At 42.9% G+C, this 25520-nt stretch overlaps 1 protein-coding gene across 1 annotated transcript in view; it reads left to right on the top strand.

Annotated features, from left to right (window-relative positions):
* The window catches only part of EIF4EBP3 (eukaryotic translation initiation factor 4E binding protein 3), a 503797-nt gene extending 479235 nt beyond the window's left edge, over nucleotides 1-24562 (top strand). Inside the window, exon 3 of the mRNA XM_044068929.1 lies at nucleotides 24068-24562. Coding sequence (XP_043924864.1) covers nucleotides 24068-24102 — 35 coding nt within the window. The 3' untranslated portion in view covers nucleotides 24103-24562. The remainder of the gene's footprint in view (nucleotides 1-24067) is intronic.
* The last annotated feature ends 958 nt before the right edge of the window (nucleotides 24563-25520 follow it).

Raw genomic sequence — 25520 nt, 5'->3', positions numbered from 1 at the left:
TGTAGACCTTCCCTTTCACACTTACAGGTACTCGTCTGTCACAAATCACTCCTGACACTCTTCTCCACCCACTCCATCCTGCCTGTACTCTCTTCTTCACCTCTCTTCCACACTCACCATTACTCTGAACTATTGATCCCAAGTATTTAAACTCATCCACCTTCGGCACCTCTACTCCCTGCATCCTCACCATTCCTGTATCCTCCCTCTCAGTCACACACACATATTCTGTCTTAGTCCTGCTGACCTTCATTCCTCTTCTCCCTAGAGCATATCTCCACCTCTCCAGGGTCTCCTCCACCTGTTCTCTACTGTCACTACAGATCACAATGTCATCTGCAAACATCATAATCCACTGGGTCTCCTGTCTGATCTCGTCTGTCAGCCTGTCCATCACCATTGCAAATAAGAAACGGTTCGGAGCTGATCCTTGATGTAACCCCACCTCCACCTTAAACGCATCCGTCACTCCCACCGCACACCTCACCGCTGTCACTCTACCCTCGTACATATCCTGTATCACTCTTACATACTTCTCTGACACTCCTGACTTCCTCATACAATAACACAACTCCTCTCTAGGCACCCTGTCATATGCTTTCTCTAAGTCTACAAAAACACAATGCAACTCCTTCCGACATTCTCTGTACTTCTCCATCAAGACTGTCAAAGCAAAGATCGCATCTGTAGTGCTCTTTCCTGGCATGAAACCATACTGCTGATCACTTATCACGTCCCTTCTTAACCTTGCTTCCACTACTCTTTCCCATAACGTCATGCTGTGACTGATCAGTTTAATCCCTCTGTAGTTACTACAGCTCTGCACATCACCCTTATTCTTAAAAATCGTATCAGAACACTTTTTCTCCATTCCTCAGGCATCCTCTCACTTTCCAAGATTTCATTAAACAATCTGGTTAAAAACTCCACTGCCATTTCACCTAAACACCTCCATGCTTCCACAGGTATGTCATCTGGGCCAACAGCCTTTCTATTCTTCATCCTCTTCATAGCTGTCCTTACTTCCTCCTTGCTAATCCACTGCACTTCATGATTCACTATCTGCACATCATCCAATCTTCTCTCCCTCTCATTCTCTTCATTCATCAACCCCTCAAAGTACTCTTTCCATCTCCTCAACACACTCTCCTCGCTTGTGAGTATGTTTCCCTCATTATCATTTATCGCCTTTACCTGCTGCACATCTTTCCTAGCTCGGTCCCTCTGTCTAGCCAATCGGTACAGGTCCTTTTCTCCCTCCTTAGTGTCCAACCTTTCATACAACTCTTCATATGCCTTATCCTTAGCCTTTGCCACCTCTGTCTTTGCCATGCACCTCATCTCCTTATACTCCTGTCCATCTCTCTGACAATCCCACTTCTTCTTTGCCACCTCTTTCTCTGTATACTCTCCTGTACTTCCTCATTCCACCATCATGTCTCCTTGTCGTCTTTCCTCTGTCCAGATGTGATACCAAGCACCTTTCTAGCCATCTCCCTTACTAGCTCTGCTGTAGTTACCGAGCTATTTAGTAACTCTTCACTGCCACCCAGTGCCTGCCTTAACTCATCCCTGAACTCCACCTCACAATTGCCCTTTTTCAATTTCCACTACTTGATCCTTGGTGCTGCCCTCACACTCCTCCTTCTCTTCTTGATAGCCAAACCACTATCCTATGCTAACTAACTACACTTTCTCCGGTCACCACTTTACAGTCTCCAATCTCCTTCAAACTGGCCCTCCTACATAAGATATAATCCACCTGTGTGCATCTTCCTCCACTCTTGTATGTCACCCTATGCTCCTCCCTCTTGTTAAAATATGTATTCACCACAGCCATGTCCATCCTTTTCACAAAAGTCATTACCATCTGACCTTCTGCATTCCTTTGTTTAACACCATACCTACCCATCACTTCCTCATCCCCTCTGTTCCCTTCACCAACATGCCCATTGAAATCTGCTCCAAACCCCACTCTCTCACCGTTTGGTACAGTCATCACCACTTCATCCAATTCACTCCAAAATTTTTCTTTCTCACCCATTGCACACCCAACTTGTGGAGCATACGCACTAACAACATTCATCATTACACCATCAATTTCCAGCTTCATAAACATCACTCTATCCGACACTCTTTTCACCTCCAAAACACTCTCAGCATACTGTTCCTTCAGAATAAATCCTATGCCATTTCTCCTCCCATCCACATGATGATGAAACAATTTGAACCCACCTCCGATACACCTAGCCTTACTCCCCTTCCATCTGGTCTCTTGCACACACAATATACCAACCTTCCCTTTGTCCATCATATCAGCTAGCTCTCTCCCTGTACCAGTCATACTGCCAACATTCAAAGTTCTGACCCTCACTACCACAGTCCTAGCCTTTCTCCTCTCTTCCTGCCTTCGGCCATGTCTTCCGCCTCTTCTCCTTCTTCGGCCAACAGTAGCCCAATTTCCGGCAGCACCCTGTAGGCTAACAGTACTGGTGGCGGTCGTTGTTAACCCGGGCCTCGACCGATCCAGTATAAAAATTTTTCTTGGTGACTGCATGAAATGTTTTGGCAAAGTTTTACGCCGGATGCCCTTCCTGACACAACCCTCCCCATTTATCCAGGCTTGGGACCGGCACAAAGAAATGCACTGGCTTGTGCATCCCCAGTGGCTGGGTTTTTAAACTGCCAGTTTCATATGTTAAAATATCAGCAACATGTTATTGGACTGCTTAAACAGAAAATGATGTTGATCCTGACTGTGTGGAAAATAAAGATTTACAGGGCTTAATGCATTCTGCTGAACAAGTTGGAAAACGTACTTTGCAATGTGGTTTTGATTCTTTAGGGGCCTCTTGCAGGGCTGCTGTTACTGGGTCTGTGCTTAGAAGGCATGCTTGTCTTAAAGAGCAATCTTTGCCTGATCATGTTAAAGCTAAATTGTTGGATGCTCCTTTAAATCAGGACCACCTGTTTGGCAACAAGGCTGAAGAAGTTCTTAAAAAGATAGAAGATAAAGCTAAATCTATGCAAACTCTTAAAGATTTTTTTACAAGTGTAACCTCCCAGATTTAGTAGGCACTGGCTTACTAATAATTGATCCTTTCCAGTCCCTTCCAGGTCTTCTCAAGCCAAACCCAGACACAGCAAAAAACCCAGGTTTAACTAAGCAGTGGGGGGCCTCCACTTCCAAATCTGGAAATAAAAAGACACCCTCCTATGGTAAACAGTCTCAATTACTTCTTTTTAAAATTTCCAAGCACTTTTCTTTTTACCGCCCCTTTGGGGGGAAAGATTGCTCTTCACGCAAAGAACTGGAAACTCATAACCCAGGACAAATGGGTTTTAAATATGGTGTCCCAGGGATACAGATTTCATTTCCAAACGTTGCCAACACCAAACGGGTGGCCAGACCTGCCCCCAAATCAGTAGGCAGAAGCGCAAAAACAAGTACTTTCCCTCTTAAGCATGAGGGCAATTCAACTGGTACCAGACGAGGAAAAGGGACAAGGTTTCTACTCCAGACTTTTTCTGGTACCCAGAAAAGACAAATCATGGCATCCAGTCCTGGACCTGTCTACTCTAAACACCTTTCTGGAGATTCCAAAATTCAAGATGCTGACTCTTCACCAATTACTCCCTATTCTAGGCAAAGATGCCTGGTTGGCAACACTAGATTTAAAAGAAGCATACCTGCACTTCCCAATCGGGGAATCTTGCAGAAGATACCTACGCTTCAAAGCAGGCTGCACGCATTATTAGTTCTCTGCACTGCCCTTTGGCTTGTCTACTGCACCCAGGGTATTCACAAAGTGCCTGACTCCAGTTATTGCATTTTGCAGGCAAAGAAGTATTCAAATATACCCATACCTGGACGATTGTCTAATTCAGGCAGAAAGCCAGGACATACTTTTGAATTATCTGGCGTTTGTAAAAAGGGTTATAACTTGTCTGGGGTACATCGTAAACGAAAATAAGTCATAACTGGTACCCTGTCAACAAATTACATTCCTGGGAGCAAGCTTGAATACAACTTCCCAGATATATTACCTCACGCCACAAAAGCAAATTCATTTGGTAACCTATTTCAAACAAGTGGCCACAAAAACCCTGCTATCTGCAAGACAAATACTGCAAGCCTTTGGGGTTCATGGCCTCACACTACCCCCTGCCGCCCAAACCCTAACAACAGATGCATCAGACTATGCATTGGGGGGGCTCACCTAACAACAGATGCATCAGACTATGCATTGGGGGGGCTCACCTGGCAGGGAAGTGCATTCAGGCAAATGGAACCCAAGTCAAATGCACCTACATATCAATCAAAAAGAAATGTTACAGAATGCTTTGACAGCCTTCAAGGACTACATTCTTCCAGGACAACTAATGGTAAAGATGGACAACACCACAGTTGTGTGGTACATAAACAAGGAGGGGGGTACACATTCCTACCCCCTCTGCAGACTAGCCATGACATTGTGGAACACAGTCTTGAGCTACCAAGTGCACCTGCAAGCTCAATTCCTGCCAGGAAAATTAAATACACTGGCAGACGGACTAAGCAGAAACCTCATGGACCCACACAAGTGGAAACTGGAACCAAGGATTTTCAACATGTTGACAAGCGAATGGGGGTGCCCAGACATAGATCTAATTGCCTCCCCCCAGAACTATCAGTTGGACAAGTTTTGCACAAGTACTCCCCACAAACAATCCTGGAAAGTGGATACTCTGTCCTTCAGCTGGAAAAAACTATTGGTCTATGCCTTCCCCCCCCCCCGCTGCCTCTGCTCTCCAAAGTTCTACTAAAAGTCAAACAGAACAAACCATGGATGATCTTGATTGCTCCAGACTGGCCGCGCCAACACTGGTATCCCTTCCTGTGCATTGTGTCACAGTTATCTCCATGGCATCTGCCTCAGACCCCTTCCCTGCTGTCTCAGCAGGAGAACCAAATTCTGCACCCTCAGCTTCTAACATTGGACCTTGCAGCCTAGCTAATCACTTAAGTTCACCCTTATCATCGCTCAGCAAACATGTGATGGATGTCATCTTAGAGGCAAGGAGACCTAGTACTAGAAAACCTTACGCTAAAAAATGGAAAAGATTCTGTGCCTGGAACCAGTCTCTCTCAAGGGATGAGCACAGCAGTGCCCAATTTACCTCAGATTTTGCAATACTTAACTGAGATGCTTCACAAGGGCCTGTCTTTTTCCTCCATTAAAATTGACGCCTCAGCCATTTCAGCTCATTATAACACAGAACCTCCCCTCTTCTCTCATCCTCTGCTCAAGCAAACACTTGGGACCACCCAGGAGAGCTCCAACCCCTGCCTGGGACCTTAACTTTGTATTGGAGAAACTCACTCTACATTCTTTCGAGCCAGCTGCTACTGCAGACTTAAAATTTCTTTCTTGGAAAACAGCTTTTCTTTTAGCAGTCACTTCAGCTAGAAGGGTATCTGAATTACAGGCCCTTATGGCAATGGAGCCTTTCATCATCTTTCATGTGGACGGGGTATCACTCAGGACCAATCCATCCTTCATGCCCAAGGTGATATCCAGTGTGGCTCTTAATCAGTCCATTCATTTGCCAACCTTCTTTCCCAATCCACAGAACAAAGGGGAATGGATTCTGCATTCCTTGGATGTGGACAGACAACTTAGATTCTACTTGGACAGGACTAAACCTCGAAGAAAATCTGAACAAATGCTGGTAGCATTTGCAGCAGGGGCAGAGGGGAAGGCTATTTCAAAGCAAACCATTTCTAAATGGATAAGCCATTGCATTAATTTCTGCTATAAGCACCATGGAAAACCTATCCCCAGGGGATCACATCTCACTCCACCAGGGCTGCATCTACTTCTGCAGCCTTCCTCAGAGGTGTTCCTACCAGGGACATCCTAGAAGCTGTTACCTGGAGTTATGTACATACTTTCACCAAGCATTATAATTTGCCAATTTTCTCTAAATCCAGAGCTAGCTTTGCAACTACTGTCTTGCAGGGCCTTATAGCTGGCCCTAATGCTATATAAACTCCTCCTCCCAACCATAGCTTTGGGAATCTCCCCAAATGTAATGACTGCTTTGAGAATCTACCCAAATGTGATGAATGCAACAGTGAAACATGAAGAGCATAGTCCAGTTGTGTACACTTACCATAAATGAAGATGTTCGAGTGTATTCACTGTTGCAGTCCTGGTTACCCTCCCTCCAGCCCCCTAATTTCTTCTGGGTATACCTCTACTTTCCTTTACTATGCTTAAAAGCCTTTTTTGGGTGTATTTGCTTTTTGTTGGAGGCATACCTTTGTGTTTTTTATGTTAATTTGCTCCCCATTAGGGGGGCACCTGACATCTGGATCAAGAAAAACTGGTGTAATGGCGTCGGCTGCATGTTTTATACCTCTGACGACCTGACATCATGGAAGAAGGGACGGCAACCGGCGCAGGACCGAAGACTTTGTTAATCAGGCCGACTGAGGGCAATTTGCAAGCAGATTACCGAAATGTAATGACTGCAACAGTGAATACACTCGAACATCTACATTTATGGTAAGTGTACACAACTGTACTGTCTCCCTCTATGACTCAGAAAACCCATAGCATGTATTTATACTTATTGGAAATACTCACCATTCAGCTCTATACCTCATACATGGGAGACTTTAATTTTCCCACTTTTAAATGGGCATCGTATACAACACCAAATGTACAGGCACAGAAATTCTTGGATTTTGTAAACACAAACTCCCTGGACCAGATTGTCAATAGATTGACCAGACAGAGGAGCAGACATACTGGAACTGGTCCTCGCTAATATGGGTGAGTGCTGCATACCCCCTAGTGTAATGTGTTCTCTGGTAAAGTCAGACCACAAAATGGTCTCGTTTGAAGTAAATATAGAACCTGGACCCCCAGCTAAACCTGGAATGTTCAGGAACTACTCTACGTTTAACTTCGTATTATTAAGTGATAACCTGGCAAAATGTCAAGCCCCCGTAAACCCTGAGAACACTGCTGCCTATGAAGAACTGTTCACAGAAACCCTGTGCAAATGTGTTAATAGCTGCATAGAGGCATCTGTACCCACCAAGAAGAAGTTCAGAACTAACTCCAAAGACATCCTGGTGAAATCACAGAGTCAATATGCTGTATAGCAGAAAGAAGAAAACCACCCAGCAGGATAAAAGCACCCTCATCAAACTAAACAAACAACTTGGGGGACAAATATGGTTTACCAAAGCCAAATAAATTTGGCCTGTCAGGCTAAGGACAACCACAAGGCATTATTTAGCTGTTTCCACAATCTCAAAGGCAGTACACAGTTGTGTGCAGAGTTCGTTGTAAGCTGAGCCAGAATGTGTAGCATATCTTAACCTCTTGGCAGGTAAATTCAGCTTTAGATTTACCCCTCTGTCCTCCTCAACCTCCCCTCAGGAAATATCATCAAGTATAACACCCTCTACTCTCACTAGGGAACAGGTCCTTAATGCTGTCTCTAGGACCAAGAACACTGCATCAGTGGGCCTAGACAATATCCCAGGATGCCTTCTAAGTAGCATGAAACTTGACCTATCAGGGCCTCTGGAATTAGTACTTAACTGTAGCCTCCAGACAGGCTTTGGGCCTCATGAGTGGAGAACAGCAACAGTCATCCCTATAAACAAGGGTGGGCCATCTACAGACCCTGGAAACTACAGACCTATAAGTCTCACTAGCCTCATATACAAAGCCATGGAAAGAGTTATCATGGAAATGATTAGGAATGGCATAGGAAACCCTCCAGACACTGGACGCAACCCAGTTTGGTTTCGTCAAGGCCAGGTCATGGCTACTCAACCTGGTGGACTTCTTTGAGAAAGGTTTCCAAAGCAATGGATATGGGCAAAACGGTTCACACTGCCTACCTTGATCTAGCCAAGGCATTTGACACTTAGGCACTGTTGACAAACATAAGAGGTTGGGTATCAACCCTTACGTTACTCAGTGGATAACCATCTCACTGACAGACAGGACCCGGGAATTTAGAAATGGTGAGTCCACCTCTGTAAAGAGGCCAGTCACAAGCAGAATCCCTCAGGGATCAGTTAAGGGACCTTTCCATTTTGGCATTGACTTCTCTGAAGAAGGATTCGAAGTCCGGTATGCCGCGAGATGCTTCTTCGACTGTGGAACCAGCTGATGTCTGTACCTTAGATGAGTCCAGAGTCGTTGTGCAGGCACCAGCTTCTGAGGGAGTTTTTCGTCCTACCGATGTTTGAATCAAACCGACGACTTCATTTTTAACCAAAACTACAGAGTTTCTTAGGCCCAGAATACGCACTACTCCTAGAAAACAGATGACCAAAATGCATGCTCAGGCACCCATGCCACAAAAACAAATGCTTAGAATGACTGAAGACCTTATTACGCAGATTAGGGGAAGCCAGCCTTCCCCTGCTAAGATACTAAGAACCCAGTCCCCTGCAGGTTTTACAGACCAGGAGTCTGATGACTGTTCGTTCTGATTATGAAGACATGCCCTTATCCGCCTATGAGGATTCAGATGCAGAGGAAACCATTCCCTCTGCCTCCCCTCCAGAGGAGTTTTCTTTTGGTGAAACCTTGCATACCTTAAGAGAGCATTTCCATTGGGAATGCCAAGACTATCCTCAGTCCAAAAAGAGACTCCGAGAATTTTTAGAGTTGCCTCAGTACAGGCCTTTAGCAATACCCCCTGTCTTGGATGTCGTAGATGATGTTTTCATGGAATCCAGTCTTATTCCTGACACTTTACCTCCTGCCCCTAGGAAACCAGATATGTACTACAGAGTACCTAATTCTCACAAGTTTTTTTTCAAGAATCCTACTGGTGATCCAGAGATCATTTCCCAGGGACCTAAAAGTGTTAAGGCTACTACAGCCAAAAATCCTACACTTTCGAACAGGGATTCCCGAAATTTGGACAGATGGGGTAAGAAGGTATGTACCTCTGCAACCGTTGCTGTCAGGGCATTGAATTGCCAGTTTCACATGCTGAAATATCAGCATCATATTATGGAACTTATTAAACAAAAAGTGGTAACTTTTCCAGATTGTGCAGAAAATAAAGAATTGCAGGAGCTTATGCACTCTGCAAACCAAGTTAGTAAGCATACTTTGCAGTATGGCTTTGATGCCCTGTAAGCATCTTGCAGGGCAGCAGTCACTGGCTCTGTATTGAGAAGACAATGCTTGGATGAAGGAGCAGACCTTGCCAGATCATGTCAAATCTAAGTTACTCGATGCTCCTTTGAATAAGGACTGTTTGTTTGGCACCAAAGCAGAAGAAGTTCTTAAAAAGATGGAAGATAAGACTAAATCTGTGCAAACTGTTAAAGAATTCCTGCAAGTGCAACCAACTAGATTCAGTAGGCATTGCCCTTCAAAACAGTGGTCATTTCCAGCCCCCTCCAGGCTTTCCCGAACAAGACCAAGGGGAAACAGACCACCCGGACTACAGTGTCAGGTTATGCAGAGATCTAAGCAGTGGAGTGCCCCCACCCCTAAAGCAGGGAGTGGTAAGCCACCTCCTTATGGAAAATCCAGCCCTGCCCAATTGCATGTGCCCCTTGGAGGAAAACTTGTCCTTCATGCAAAAAACTGGATGTCAATTGCTCAGGACCGATGGGTCCTCAACATTGTATCTCAGGGGTACAAATTTTATTTCCATTCACTGTCAACCCCAAACGGGTTTCCAGACCTTTCTCCAAACCACTGGGCAGAGGCTTAAAACCAAGTACTTTCCCCTGCTCAATATCAGAGCTGTTCAGCCTGATCCAGTAGAACAGAGGGGCCAAGGATTCTACTCCGGACTTTTCCTGGTACTCAGGAAAGAGGGTTCTTGGCGCCCAATCCTGGATCTTTCAATGCTCAACACCTTCCCAGTACTACCAAAATTCAAGATGCTTACCATGCAACAGCTTCTCCCTATGTTAGCCAAGGATGCCTGGTTAGTCACCCTAGACTTAAAAGTAGCCTATTTGCACATCCCCATAAGGGAATCATGCAGGAAGTATCTACGTTTCAGAGCAGGGTCTGTGCATTATCAGTTCTCTGCACTTCCCTTTGGCTTATCTACTGCACCCAGGGTATTCACAAAATGCCTGGCTCCAGCCATTGCATACTGCAGGCAGAAAAAGATCCAAATTTATCCCTACTTGGACGACTGCCTGATTCAGGTGGACAGTCAGTAATTGCTGCTTCAGCACCTGGCATTTGTAAAAAGCCTTCTCACTTCATTGGGGTACACCATCAACGAAAAGAAATCACAACTGGTACCCAGTCAAAAGATTGTATTCCTGGGAGCAAGCTTGGACACAACTTCCCAGATGGCATTCCTCACGTCAGAAAAACAGGTCTATCTGACAGATTACTTCAAACAAATGGCCACCAGAACCCAGCTATCTGCAAGAAAAATACTGCAAGCCCTAGGGTTCATGGCCTCATGTATTCTGCTAATTCCATATGCAAGACTGCATATGAGGAAACTTCAATGGTGCTTAAAACGTCTTTGGTGCCAATGTTCTCAGGACCTGGAAACAGTCATTCCTATCATACCTTGTCTAAGGACAGAGTTCCTTTGGTGGGCAGAAGCATGCAGCCACAACAAGGGACTGCCTTTTACTGTACCACACGCCGCCAAGACCCTGATCACAGATGCATCAGACTATGCATGGGGGGCTCACACTGGAGCCCAAGTCAGATTCTCCTGCACATCAACCAAAACGAGATGCTAGCTGTACAGAATGACCTGACAGCTTTCAGACACCTACTCTTTCCAGGACAACTGCTGATAAAAACAGACAACACCACAGTTATGTGGTACATCAACAAGCAGGGGGGAACCCATTCTTATCCACTCTGCAGGTTAGCTATGGCCCTGTGGAACACGGCCTTGGACAACCAAATCCATCTACAAGCTCAATTCCTGCCAGGCAGACAAAACTCACTGGCAGATGACTTATGCAGAAATCTCCTGGACCCACACGAGTGGAAATTGGAGCCCAGCACCTTCAACCTTCTGATCCAGAAATGGGGGACTCCAGAGGTGGATCTCTTTACCTCCCCCGACAATCACCAGTTAAGCAAATTCTGCACCAGCAACCCTCACAGCAGGGCCTGGAAGGTGAATGCACTATCCTTTCAATTGGAAAACCTCTCAATGTATGCCTTTCCCCCTCTGTCCCTTCTCTCGAGTGTTTTACTCAAGATAAGACAAGACAGGCCAAGGACAATTCTGATTGCCCAGGACTGGCCACGCCAGCACTGGTACCCACTCCTGTGCAGCGTGACAGTGGTGCCACCCTGGCATCTACACCAGACCCCAACCCTGCTTTCCCAGCAGGAGGGACAGATTTTGCAAACACAATTGCAAACCCTAAATCTTGCAGCCTGTCTTATTCCTTAAATATTCCACCAGCAACCCTAAGCAAACAGGTGCTGGATGTCATCCTTGAAGCCAGAAGGCCCAGTACTAGGAAATCCTATGCTAAAAAGCAGAAAAGGTATTGTTGTTGGATTTAGTCTAAAGGAAAGGACACAGCACTGCCCTCCTTACCTCTAATCCTGGATTACCTAGCAGAACTACTCCACAGAGGCTTATCCTTCTCCTCAATTAAGATCCATGCCTCTGCCATCTCAGCTCATTGCAATATACTGAGCCACCTCTATTCTCTCATGCTCTAATCAGACAATTCCTGAGAGGGGCAAACAACTTAAGGCCACCAAGGAGAGCACCCACTCCTGCTTGGGACCTTAACTTTGTACTGGAAAGACTCACACTTCCCCCTTTTGAACCTGCTGCTTCAGCAGAGTTAAAATTCCTCTCTTGGAAAACAGTCTTGCTTCAAGCCATCACTTCAGCTAGAAGAGTGTCTTGAGTTAGAGGCACTGTGGAACGCTTCATTATTTTACATGCTGACAGGGTTTCCCCTCAGGACTAACCCTTTATTTATGCCTAAAGTGGTGTCTAGTGTGGCTCTCAACCAATCCATCCATTTGACTACCTTCTTCCCTAATCCTCAGAATAAAGGGGAAAGGATCCTGCACTCTTTGGATGTGCACAGACAGCTCAGGTTCTACCTTGATAGGGCTAAGCCTTTCAGAAAATCTGACCAGCTGCTAGCCCGCTTGCAACAGGGGCAGAGGGCAAGGCCATTTCAAAACAAACCATTTCCAAATGGATAGCACACTGCATCCATTTCTGCTACAAGCACCATGGAAAACCAACCCCTCAGGGGGTCAGAACACATTCCACTAGGCCTACATCTACCTCTACAGCATTTCTCAGGGGAGGCCCTACCAGGGACATCCTGGAGGCTGCTACCTGGAGTTCTGTGCACACCTTCACTAAACATTATCACCTGCCTTTCTTTTCCAAGTCCAGGGCAGGATTTGTTACAGCAGTCTTGCAAGGCCTACTAGCCAGCCCTAACTCTTCTTGACTGCCCCCACCCTTCCTCAGCTTTGGGAATTGACCCAAGTGTGATGACTGCAACAGTGAAACACGAAGAACATAGTACAGCTGTGTACACTTACCATAAATGTAGCTGTTCGAGTGTATTCACTGTTGCAGTCCTGGTTTTACTCCCTCCAGCCCCCTGGTTTTCTCTATCTCTTTGTCTGTCCTCTCTATGGCTATTCCTTCTGGTATGGGTATTTACTTTTTACTGGTGGTGTTTTCCACACCATTTCCTAGCTCCCTATTTGAGGGCTCCTGACATTTGGGGCAAGAAAAACTGATGTAATGGTGTTGGATGCTTGTTTTTATACCCCTGATGAACTGACATCATGGAAGAAGCGACAGCATCCGACGCAAAAATACTACGTCTCTGGTATTCGGGCCGGCTGAGGGCTAACTGCAGGCAGATAACCCAAGTGTGATGACTGTAACAGTGAATACACTCGAACATCTACATTTATGGTAAGTGTACACAACTGTACTTTTGGCATCTAAGTCCAAGGATGTCATTGTTGCTTTGTATTCGGCATTCCTCAGACCTGTCCTTGAGTATAATGCCCCCTTTGATATGCACCTGTCCATGCACATCCAACAACTGGAATATCCACAGAGGTTCCTCAGTAAAAGGATAGAGGGTGTAAGTAACATGTCCTGTGTAGACTGCCTCGAAGCCTTATCCCCTGTATTCTGTCTCCTACAGGCTTTTGAGGGAATATCAATGCCTGGCATAAAAGAGATTGTCAGACCCCATCCTGATAGACCTTCTGCATATCTGCAAAACAAACAGCATCAGAATTACTGATTCTAAAGACTTAAAACTTTGTCTGTGATATAAATAAGACCTGCTGGAAAGAGACACGTATCCCAGAGGATACCCCTTCTCTGGAACAGGCTTCCCATCTTTGTGAAGTAGAGTTCCTCCCTAACCCAGTTCAAGTGTAACTTGGACATTCAGATGGGGTACAGGAAATTCATCCCTGGTTCGCCACCTACATCTGCAATGGACTTAGCCTGTAAATTATTCATCTGCTAGGCCCCTGCTTGTAAATGTTTCATTTCCCAACCCCCTGCTTACACTTATTAAGGGTACCAGAACTTATGAGAGATTTGGGATGCATGGCTAGGGTTAAAAAGGCCCTTGTGGTCATTAGCCTACTACACACCTATGAACCTGATAACCCCACTGCATATGTGGAAACCTTTACTGCCAAATTCTGTGTTCATGTGAATGTCTGCATAACTTCCAAAGTAAATGACATGCCAACTTTGAAAGTAAATCCCTGTGGTGGAACTCAAAAATACAGACTTTGCAATAAAAGAAAACAAAAACTCATTGCACGCTATAATAAATGTAACTCTCAGAATGTCAAAAGTACTCTTACTAAACTTAACAAGGAACTCCGTTTCCTGGTCAGATCAACCAAAATTAGATATGGGGTAAAAAAAGCCACTCTGACAAAAGACAACCATAAAGCCTTCTCTAATGTTAGAAACCTCAAAAACAATGTCCAGCACTGTGCAGAACTAATAGTGAATGATACCACGTACTCAAACCCTAAGGGCATGGCCAATCTACTCGCAGATAAATTAGCTATAACTTCATCCCCCTCCCCCTACATTCCCAGATCTCATACCCACTTTTGCACCACCTCTGCCAAGTCTTCAATGAACAAGTCCTCAAAGCACTTTCCAAGGACAAGAACACTGTCTCTGTGGGGCCAGATAACATACCAAGATGCATATTGACCAGGCTGAAACAGGACCTGTCAAAGTCCCACAGAGGCTGTTTAATATCAGCCTCTCTGGGCTTTTTGACAGATGAATGGAGGACAGCAACAGCAGCCCCCCCTTGCAAAAAGGTGGGCGACAGTGGGTACATACAGACCCATAAGTGTAACGAGTCTCATCTGGTAGGCTATGGAGAGTATCATTTCGGAGTTGATATATAATAACATAGGTGACCTATGTACTCTTGACCCAAGCCAGTTTAGTTTTGTCAAGGGCAGATCTTTCCTACTTAACCTGGTCGACTTTTTCAGAAAAGTTGCCAAAGCAATGAATGAGGGAATATCAGTCCACACTGCATATCTAGTCCTCGCAAAGGCATTCAGCACCATCTTGCACTCTAGATTGCTGATAAACTGTCCTAGTTAATTGTTAATCCATAAATAGCTCACTGGATAGAAAATTAACTCACTAGTAGAACCCAGGAAATTAGGGAGGGCAGGTCTGCCTGCCCCAAAAGACCTGTCACTAGTGGTGTGTAACCAGGGTCTCTTTTCTTTAACATTTACTTCTTGAAGGTCAGAGGTAATGTTAAGGGTTTATGGGTGACCAAGTTTGCAGATGACTATAAACTTGATGCCACCCTAAAGTCTCCAGAGGACACAAAGGTCCTCCAAGAGGACCTCTCACAAGTAGCTGGTGTTATAAACACAGGCTAAAACTAAATGGCAAAAACTGTGTAGTAGTAGTATGTTTCAGCTGGCATGGCATCCCATGGAACTGTCGCATCGACAACTCACCCCTGAAGATTGATCCGCTAGTTAAGGACCTGGAAACCTATGCAGACAACACTGTCCTTTGATCACCATGTATCTTCTGTTGTAAGAAAATCATTGTACAGCTTATTAATAAGGCTATGGCGTCGAGGTCCATGGATGTGATGTGCCAGACATTGAGTATAATACCCACTTTATGTACTTGCCCAAACACCTAACACAACTTCAGCGACCACAGTACTTTCTCACCAAGAAAATGAAGGGCTTAATTCATAAAAAACAAGCCTGACCATCTCATAGCCTTGTCCCTCTTCTGATTATCATACATGCCACTCTAAGGCAATCTCGCATACATAGACTCAACAGACCCTGTCCTTTCAGATCAGCTACACATCCACAAATCAAAGGGTGGTATAAGTGCCTCATCAAGAGATCTTGCTAGAAAAGCAAAGAGAGGGAAGAAGAAAGATGAACTAGGAATTAAAAGAAAAACAGGAGGAGAAGAGCAGGACAGGCAAGGCAGAAGGATAAAGACAGAAAACAGCAACTAAAACAGATATGTCAAGGATGGGAAGACATAACAATATGGGACAGGAAAGTGACAATCAAAAAATAAATGTTGGGAATAGTCCAGAAGTAATAAAGATGTTAGCATTAGATTAAGTCAGAAGGAAGTGGAAAGAGGAATTTGTAGAATACAGGATGGGAAGGCAGATGCAGCCATGCATCAAGTGAGATTCTAGCAGAATTTAAGAGATGAGATTAATAGGGAGGAAATATATAAAGAGCATGGGAAAGAATGGCTAGTGAAAACCTGTGGGTAATAGTCTCACAATAGAATTCTGGGAATTAGCGAAGGACAAGATACTGGAAAAGTGATCCAAGTTATGTAACAACATTAGATGGGGATCATCAGCCTAAATCTTGGGGAGCAGAAGTTATTACCATAAAACCGAGGGAGGGAAGGGAGCCAGTGTTAGCTGCTTTGTACAGACCAATATGAGTCTTAAACCATGACTGTAAATGTTTAATGCAGGTATTGGCAGATAGATGGGGAGTTTTCCACCAAGAATAGTACATGATGATCAAACAGAATTTGTAAGAGTTAGAGGGATGGAGGATATCTCAATTAGAACTTTATTGATAATCTCTGTTTATGTAAAGTTAATAAGATGAAAACGCAGACAATTAGATTCATTGTCCTTGTGAGCTATTTTAATCCTAGCCAATTACCCCCATGTGAGAATCAAACCCTGCACGTTTTGTATGCATGGTATGCACCTTAATCATTATAGCAGTCTCCCATGTCTTACCATTATGACAGAGGGTTAAGAAATTAGGGACATTCTGCATAGGTTCAGACAAGGCTAACTGCCCTTTTAGCTATTTTAAGTCTAGCCAATTACCTGATGCGAGAAACAAACCCTGCACCTTGTGTCTGTAATGTAAACACCTTAATCATTAAGCCAAGCTCTCACCTAATTAGATATTCGGGTAGACATAGAGCAGACCAGGGAAGAAAGACAGGAGGAGTTGTACAAAGATGATGCAAGATATGTAGGCATGTGGCTGACAGTGACAGTAAACGCCACATTAGAGGAATGTATCAAAGAACGTACGAGAAAATGCGATTACTCGAACGCTGGAAAATAATCGAATGAGTGCAAATTATTAACTTGTATTTTACCACTGTTTTACCACTGCCAATTGATCTGGCAGCTTCCTTTGACAGTATCGCTTAAAAAGACTAAGCAACTGTTATCTGACTTTATATTCAGTGGGAAGAAGCGAGTGTTATGGGAGAGTCTAGTTAAAGCAGTAGAGGGGAAAGATTAGGAGTGCCAGATGTCAAGAGAGTTACAAGAGTTTGTGGTAGCGAATGTACTGAGAATGATGGCCATAGACTGTAAGCAGGTATGAAAAGAAATGATTTATGAGGTAGGGTGAAGGGGACAGACGCACAACATTATAGGGACACTACTAGGTATTAAAAAAAGATCTTAAAATTAAGCTGATCAAAGGAAATCAGAGTGTTTGGATCCCAGTGGGATTAAAGGGGAATGGCTAAAGTGAAAGGACAGGATTATTCCAATAGGAAAAGAGACAGGACAGATGTAACTGATCCATGGCATGGAGAGGGAGCAGAAAACAAGAGAGGGTCGGATACTGGTGTCATGTGGTAACGGGTAATGAGATCAAACAATGGGCAGAGGTGCGGGATGAGTATCGGCTAGTAAGGAATTTGGAATGGGAGTACAAAGGGCTGAGCAACGTGTGCAAAGAAATACAGGGGAAGATGGGAAATGAACATGTGATTCTGGAGATATTTTAGAAATAGAAAAAAAAAAGAAGAGAGGCAGGTAGGAAGGCCAAAGAAGTAATACTTAATAGGGAGGAGATGGCTACAGGAAGGGGAAAGGGGAAGCAGGAATGATCAGAACAATAAATGGGAAAGAGAAATAGCAGAGAAGACAGATGTGGAGGAAAATAAAGGAATTATGCAGGACAGTCAGGAAAGTTCTGCGGTTGCCTCATCCAAGGGAGGTGGGGATTCTGAAGGGATGTATATCATTAAGAAGCATAAGAAAGTAGGGAAATTCAGATGTGGTACAAGCAGAATAAATAACTGCATAATGCTTGGATATGTCTGATGATCAAACAACATTGTATTGTAATGTGAGAACTGTGTACACTAATATGAGAACTGTGTACACTAATAAAAGTAATTGAGTTTAAAGATGCATAAATAAACGAAAGACCACTGGTAGACGTTTAAAAAAAAAGCGACATACATGAGGATTGCCTAGAAATTTTGTATGGTCCCTGGATATGAATGTGAGAAAATAAAAATTGATACTGTTTAAAAAGAAAAGGGCAAAGTGTTTCAAGCACTGGGGCTTATTTCAGATGCAGTTTGTGATACCCTGTGCCTGGTTGCATATGAGAGTTTTGCAGTAGATGCTTCAGTCTGACTGATTCCAACACAAACATTTCCTGGAGCAGTTCAAAATTACCTGTCTGTTGCAACAAGTCCATTTTACTGCCATCATGACAATAGCACATCTGTCGCTCCTATTCCTTTGGACACTGTTACTATGGATGTCTCAGTCCTGTGGTGTGGAGCATTTGAATGGGCAAAATGTTCAAGGGACAGCTGAGAATCCACATTACACATCAGTGTTATAGAGGTGATGATCTTGCCAACCCTGCAAATGATCCAGGACTTGCTCTCTTTTCTGGAGTTGTAGCTATTCATTTACATAACTTGGGTGTAGAATTACATGTCAGCAAACAAAATGGAACAAGGCAACATCAGTGGCTCAGCACAGATAGCACACTCTTTTGGTGCTGAAAGATTAGAAGGCTGTGTGTTCTATTTCAACCCCAGGTGACTGGATTAATTCTCGATTGCTGACAGCATTAAAAGGTGCTGCACTCCTGAGTGTGCCATTCTTTGGATGAGACATTAAACCGAGGTCCCTTCTGTCTAGAGGGCTTAACTGAGGACTCTGTTCTAGAGGTTCACAGTGTCTGAATTCTCTGTGGGGCGATGCAGACATTATGAACTTAACTTTAATTTTAGGTTTATTTGGAGAATTGCCTACATTATCCAGCTTCCATGTTTGGGTAGGGGAAGATGTGGCTCAGTATAGACTTTCCATCTCCGAATACTTGGTCAGAAACTGTAGAATGTGGGAAAAGATGCACAGTAATGTGATGTGGTAGATGCAAAGGTAGCCTGGGAAAGTTTTTGCATGCTGAGCTGAATATACACGACAAACAAATGTATTCTCCAAGCAGATTTAGTATTACAGAATTTTTTGTTTGTTTTCAATCTGTGTTTGCAGAATGTGGATAAGCCGTGCAGGAAATATGAAGAACTTAGTAGGGAGGAATTTCTGTTACAGAAGAGAGCTTCTTAGTCTGCTATCAGGATTGGAAGTATTGCATTTATTTATTTATTTGACTTTTGTTTACCGGGATAGTCCGACTGGGCACAAGCCCATTTTCAGCAGAGGCCTGCAGGGAACAGCTCCAATAGATATAAATAACAAAAGATATAGGATGTAGCATAAACAACACACTTAATTACATAATACATATACAAGTTATAAAAAAGCATATGTAAAGGAGCATAAGTAATACATAAAAATAGTTGAAAATAAGCAACTGATCTGATCAGCTGGGACCGAGTCCCTCAGGTTGAAGACAAATGAAAAGCAACAACTGAGAACATTATGGTAAGTACAACTCAGAACATTATGGTAAGTACATAACTTATTTATGTGCTATGCATTTATAGTCAAGAATTTAGGTAGATGTGACTATGTCACTATTTGTAGTAGGGTCTACTTCAAAACATTGAAATCTCATAACTTTGAAATTCGTAACATTGAGACTATAACATCGAAAATTCAAAACACTGAAGACCCAAAACAATGAACCTTCAGAACATTGAAACTTAGCTTCGTAACATTGAAAACTGCATCGCACATGTAAATAAGACCCCCTCCACCTAGTGCAATGAGGTAATTAGGGTGAGAGTGAAAAAGGTTGGACAGAGTATCTGGAGGGAAAAAAGTAAAGTGATTCTTGTGAGGAGCTAAAAGGTAGACAGAAAACGTGCAGAGGAAGATAGACAAGTTAAGTATGAGAACCAAAACAGATGGATGTCAGCAAGGAGTTAGACAAAAGGGAATGACAGTGAACCAAGAGTTAGATAAGAGCAGAGCCAAGAATTAGATGGAACTTTAGAAGGATTTTGAACTGTGAGGGATTGGTAGCGGTTAGGATGTGCTGGGGGATTAAGTTCCAAGTCATGGAAATTCGATTAGAGAAGAGAGCAGCTCTGTAGTGATTGTTAGCTTGCGTCACTTGCAGTGGAAGTTTGTTAGAAGATCTCGGGTCTCTTCAGTTTGATTGATTGATTGAGTGCTGGGAACATGTTAGGCTGGTAAATTATGCTATGGGCTACTGAAAGTTGAGTGAGAGCTAGGTAATTGGGTAACTCAAGCCAATTTAGTTGGCGTAAAGCAGTGCAGCGATGGAATCTGTACGGTGAGCTGGTTGCATATGTGGGTGTCTCATTGTAGCAAGCGTCTAGTTTTGTTAAATCTGTTTTCTTCAGGTTAGTGAAGATAGGAGAGGCATAAAGAAGAGTAGAGAGCGAGTCCTAGCAATAGATTGTCTTGTGAGGGCGGAGAGGAAAGGTTTAATTCTGTAAAGGGAATCTAGTTTAATATGAACTTTTTTAACGATAATAGACAAGTCTTTGTCAAATCTCATATTATTATCTATTATAACCCCAAGTAGCTTATGTGTTGTACAGGTTCTGTCTTGGAATTGTTAGAAGAATATATCTGAAAAGGGAATGCAGATCAGAGGTTTTGTTACTTGAAAAAATCATGTTTATTTTTGTTGGGATTGATAATTAACAGAGTCAGAGAGGCAAGATTCTACTGCTGTGTGAAGGAAAGTTGGGTTATTTCTTGGGACTTTAGAGTGAGGGGGCAGAACAGATGAGCGTGGAGACATCTGCATATTGTAAGACTGTAGTAAGGTGGGTGGCAGTGTGGGGCTTGTTGATAAAGATGTTAAATAGGGGTGGACCCGAGATAGACCTTTGTGGAGCACCTAGTGGAACAGGTATATCATGCTGTCATTTTACAGCTTGTTGTCTGCCAGATAGGTAATTATGGAACAATGTGTGGACTGTATGGCTTAAATTAAGGAATGATAGTTCGTTAAGTAGTTTTTGGGGGGAGACAGTATTGAATGCTTTTCACATGGAAACTAGTTAACCATTACTTCTGTATTGGTTGATGGTGTTAGTGAAGGTTAGGAGAGCTGTAATGGTACTGTGGTGAGGTCGGAAGCCATGCTGGGAATTAGAAGGTTGTTTAATACCAAATAGTTCAGGAATTGGGAATGGATGCGTTTTTCTAAGATTTTTGATAGTGGAGATACGTTTGCTATTGGCCTAAAATTAGAAAGTTCTGTACAGGTCCCTCCTTTAGGAATTGATGTAATGCAAGCTCTTTTCCAGATTTTGGAAACATACTATTCAGTTGTGGAACGATTGATCAAAATGGAAACTGGATAGGAGATAGCATTGGCAGCTGTCTTGAAGCATTCAGAAGGTAAATTATCAACAGCGAGAGAAGTAGGTCTGAGTTTGAGTAATTTCTTTATGATGCTGGTTTGTACGGGGTTGAAGGAGAAAGCATTGGCTGGGTCTTTTGTAGTTTTGGGAATGATTAGAGGTGTGTTGTTGTTAGTGCTGGTCAGAGTTAATATGGAGCTACTGAAATATGTATCAAGTTGAGTGGCAATACTGTCGAAGTTGTTTGTAGTGATAGGTGTCGGGGTTTTGGATTGATCTGGCTTTAGTAGATTTAGGGTAGCCGAAAATGTTTTGGGGGTTATTTTTATATTTGTGTTATGTTGCAGTGTAATAGGATTTTTTGTCATCTTTGACCTGTTTCTTGCCTTTATTTCTTAGTTGCCGATATGTATCTAGAATGGTTTGATTTTTTTTTTTGTTGTTGGTCTGGTAGTGTGCCCAAGCTTTATCTCTGGTTTTAAGTGATAGCTTAGTTTCCTTAGTTGGCCAGGGAGTGTAGTTTTTCTTCTTTCTAATGGTTCTAAGTTGTGCTTGGCGATTGAGTATGTTTAAAAATGTATTATTAAAGTACGATTTGGCATTATCTAGTGGGAGTGATATTAGTGGGGTCCAGTCGCATTGTTGTAAGGTGTTATAAGTAGACAAGGTAGTGTGCTTCTTAACAGTGCAATTCATAGTACAGAGGGGACTCTGATGTGCAGCTTTACTAAATGTGGATGGAGCTGTTGGAAGTACAGGAAGAGTGGTGTACTTTATAAAGGTGTGCACAGAAGAGTCAGTTGCTTCGACTTTGGAAGAGGGAAAGTAGTGGAAACCCTTCTGAAAGGAGAGGGTGGTGAAATGCCTGGTAGTAATGGGCAGCACTTTCTGTTTTTGCGTCTGGTTACCACACAGAACTGCGTGTAAGTTTTTTATTTGACATGCATAATGGTGATCACAGCTCAGGGATAACTCCTAGCTATTTCCTGCCTGGATCTCAGTACAGCAGATGTTTCAATTTGATGCTTTCTTTAAGGAACTGTAAAAGACTGGAATACCCTGTCACGGATCTTAATGGTGCCATTTGAAAAATGCACATTAACCAATATAATTTGTCTTGAGTCGTTTGTCGGGCTGGTTGTATGTCTGGACTTGGTTCTAGGCCCTATTAATAAATACATTTGCAGAAGGAAGCGTGTACCTTTTTATAGACGAGAATAGATTGTGAAGTATTAGACACTGTCTAGGTTTCTTAGGAATGCATGTGGTCTGAACTGTTTAACCACTGGGGTTTACTATCATGTCATACATTTGTGATGCAAAAAAGAAAAAAAAAACATCAGTGCAGTTAATGAAGTTAAATGGGGAAAATGCTCTTTGTATTCATCTTGGTAACTGGAAGATATCCAAGGGATTTGGAAAGACTGTTTAACACAAAGTGTGCAAAGGAAAGACTAGGGTTCAAGAGAGGGAGGCAGTGGGTGCTAGGAAAAGCTTGTGTTAAATACAGAGACTATTTGACAAGGCTTAACCTTTTGAAGAGTATTTGTAGGTCTGCAGTAAACAATACAAATGCCTACATGGCCTGCTGACGCTGGGGCAGGGGATCTGCCTGTGATGCTGTTGACATGGGTTTGTCTAGTGACTTGAGCATTTGAAAGGCAACCTGCTGAAGAATGAGGAGACTTTATCTTGCTCACTTTCACTACCTGTTTGTCCCTCGTGGGTGGGAAGAGGGTATGTTTTTGATGGCATGTGTCCCACTAATAAATCTGGTGGCGATTCAGGACCTGATGGAAAGTGCCCACTTTTGAGGCTCAGCAGGGATGCCAAAGAGGCTGCATCCCTTGTGTGAATGAGTGACATCCTTTTATTGCACTGTTGTGCCTTGACTATTTCTTGTCTATGTTGTTGTGTCTTTTCGGCTTTTCCAGGTTAGGGGTCGCCACAGCGAAACTCCGGTCTGCTAATGATTGGTAGTAGATTTTTTATGGTGCCGAGTTGCCAGCCCAATGCCCAACCTTCAGTGAGGGCACACCCATTCACGCATGTCTTTCGAACGCCACTCGACCGAGGGGAGGACATGCAAGCTCCACACAGAAGGCACTCCAGGTGAGAATCGAACAGGAGAACTTCTTGCTGTGAGGCAACAATGCTGCCGCTGCACCACCGTGGCTTTTTCATTTCTTGTCTATGTATTAGGTGCATAAATGGGTGGAGCAGTGGTGCAGCAGTTAGCGTTGTTGCCTCATCACAAGAGGTTCTCCAGTTTGATTCTCGGCTGGGGTGTTTTCTGTGTAGAGTCTGCATGTTCTCCCTGTGTTCGTGTGAGTTTCCTCCGGGTGCTCTGGTTTCCTCCCACATTCCAAAGACATGTGTCTGGAGAGTTTCTTCTCAGACCTCCAGTGAAAATGGGAGGACTTTCCCAGCAAACAAATGTTAAATAAACAAAATGTATGTTTTGAGAGACTCCCCACAAAGAGGGATAACAATGTAATAGGACTGAGTATGCAGTCTGGATGGTATGATAGACATATTCCTGAATAATTAAGATGACATCTGCGTACAGAATAAGTGCTGAGAGGGAGCTAAAGTATAAAGTTGGAGAACGGGGTGAGTGATGTAAAATGCTTGATTCCCTGACACGTGGATATCTGTGTTTTGCTTGCTTTAAATTCCCCGACACGTGGATATCTGTGTTTTGCTTGCTTTAATACTAACATTCAAGTATGGGAATGGCTTGTGCAGGCAGGCCTTGCCAGTAAAGTGTGAAGATGACGACTTCTGGGACCAGTGAGATGCTGTTGTAGTTTATAACAAAACTTGCAGTACTTTGGGCACAAAAAGAGGGTAAATGTAGAGTGTGATCACAGATACCAGAACTAGGAGGCCTAGAAGACTATCGTAACGGTAATAAACTGTTGTGCTGTACGTAGCCGTGTTGTATTTTCCTTTTCTTACTTTCTTTTTATCTTTTTTACAGCGGCTGATGAAGACCAGTTTGAAATGGATATCTGAGCACCACATTCAGCTGCACAGAGGATATACCTACAATTTTTGGTAGCTGTCTTGTCTCCAGGATTGTTTTATGGAAGACGTTATGGAAAGCTACACATACAAACAGTCTAAACTCTTGGTTGTACAGGAAGTGCTTCCTGTCACATGGGAAGATCGCACTTGGAGTTGTGTTCTTTAAAGTTCATTTGTATTTTTTTTAACTTTTTATCTACTTTTTTTTTTTTTTTTTTTCAGAAAAATGCTAAAGCTGTTCAAGCAGTGTTTATATAATCAGAATGGTCTTGGTTTTTGGATGTTAATTGGGTGTTTGCTGATCCCTTCCTCCAGAGCAGTAGGTTGGTGTATAATATAAGAGATTGTTAAACAGTCGGTGGCATTTATATAAAAATGTATATAGTGTGGCCGCTGACACGGCTGGAATATGCTGCTATGCAGCTATTTAAATAAATTTTAAAAGTCATTTTCTGCTTCTGTTTCATTCTTCTGCCATGTTTAGATGTCACATGATCACACTTCTGATGAAATGAAGTCATTTTATAAGGTCGTCTTAATGAATCACCAAAATGTGGAAGAACCGCTCTGTTTAAAAATGGCATTAAAGTGCTAAGTAATGTAAGAAGTGCAAATAACATGAGAATAGCTTCAGATGATTGTCAAACAAGATACCAGTACAGCTGTCACACAGAATCATTGGTTAAATTTCATCTGTTACCAGAGGGCTGATTGTAGCCTCCTAAGTATTTCTTGGTTATTCTAACGTCGAATGTGTCTATCGCTGTTGTTATGCTTTTTATGTACATCTCAGAGCTTTTCTCCCCAGGCCTTCGCTGAAAAAGGGCTTGTGCCCAGTCGGACACTCCCGGTCAACAAATGTAAAATAAAAATAAATAATACATAAAATTTAGGTCCAGTAAATTGGTTGAAGGTACTAATTTTGGTAGATAATAATTTTATTTTATTTTGCTTTTGTTTATTGGGTTTGTTTGACTGAGTGTAATCAAAAAAACCCTTTTCAGCGGAGGCCTAGGAAGAAAAGCTTTAACTTACTACAAACATTTTTAAACAAGCATTCAGTAATTTGCTTGAAACAGACATTATATATTAATTTCAGATTTACTAATTCGATTATATTCATATGAAAATAGTTATTGCAATATAAAAGATAATTGTGCATTAGTAGATGTTGAACACTGAGCAGCTGAAGGCGTGTGTTCGTGAGTTTGTCAGATAATAGATCATGTGGTAAGTGCTTAGAAATTCAAAGAAGTGGAGGTGAGGGAAGGAACTAGGTAGGGCAGAAAGTAAGTTGCAGTCTTCTCCAGGTTGTTGCCTAGATGCAAATATTTAATTATAGGCAATTTATTGGTTGAGCATACTAAAATATTGCTGGTAGGTTTTATAGGAGCCCTAATCTAAAC

Source organism: Protopterus annectens, chromosome 4.part0 (assembly GCF_019279795.1).
Source record: "Protopterus annectens isolate FY-2018-M chromosome 4.part0, PAN1.0, whole genome shotgun sequence".
Lineage (NCBI taxonomy): Eukaryota > Metazoa > Chordata > Ceratodontiformes > Protopteridae > Protopterus > Protopterus annectens.
Note: the sequence above shows the minus strand (reverse complement) of the source record. Positions and strands in the feature narration are given on the sequence as shown.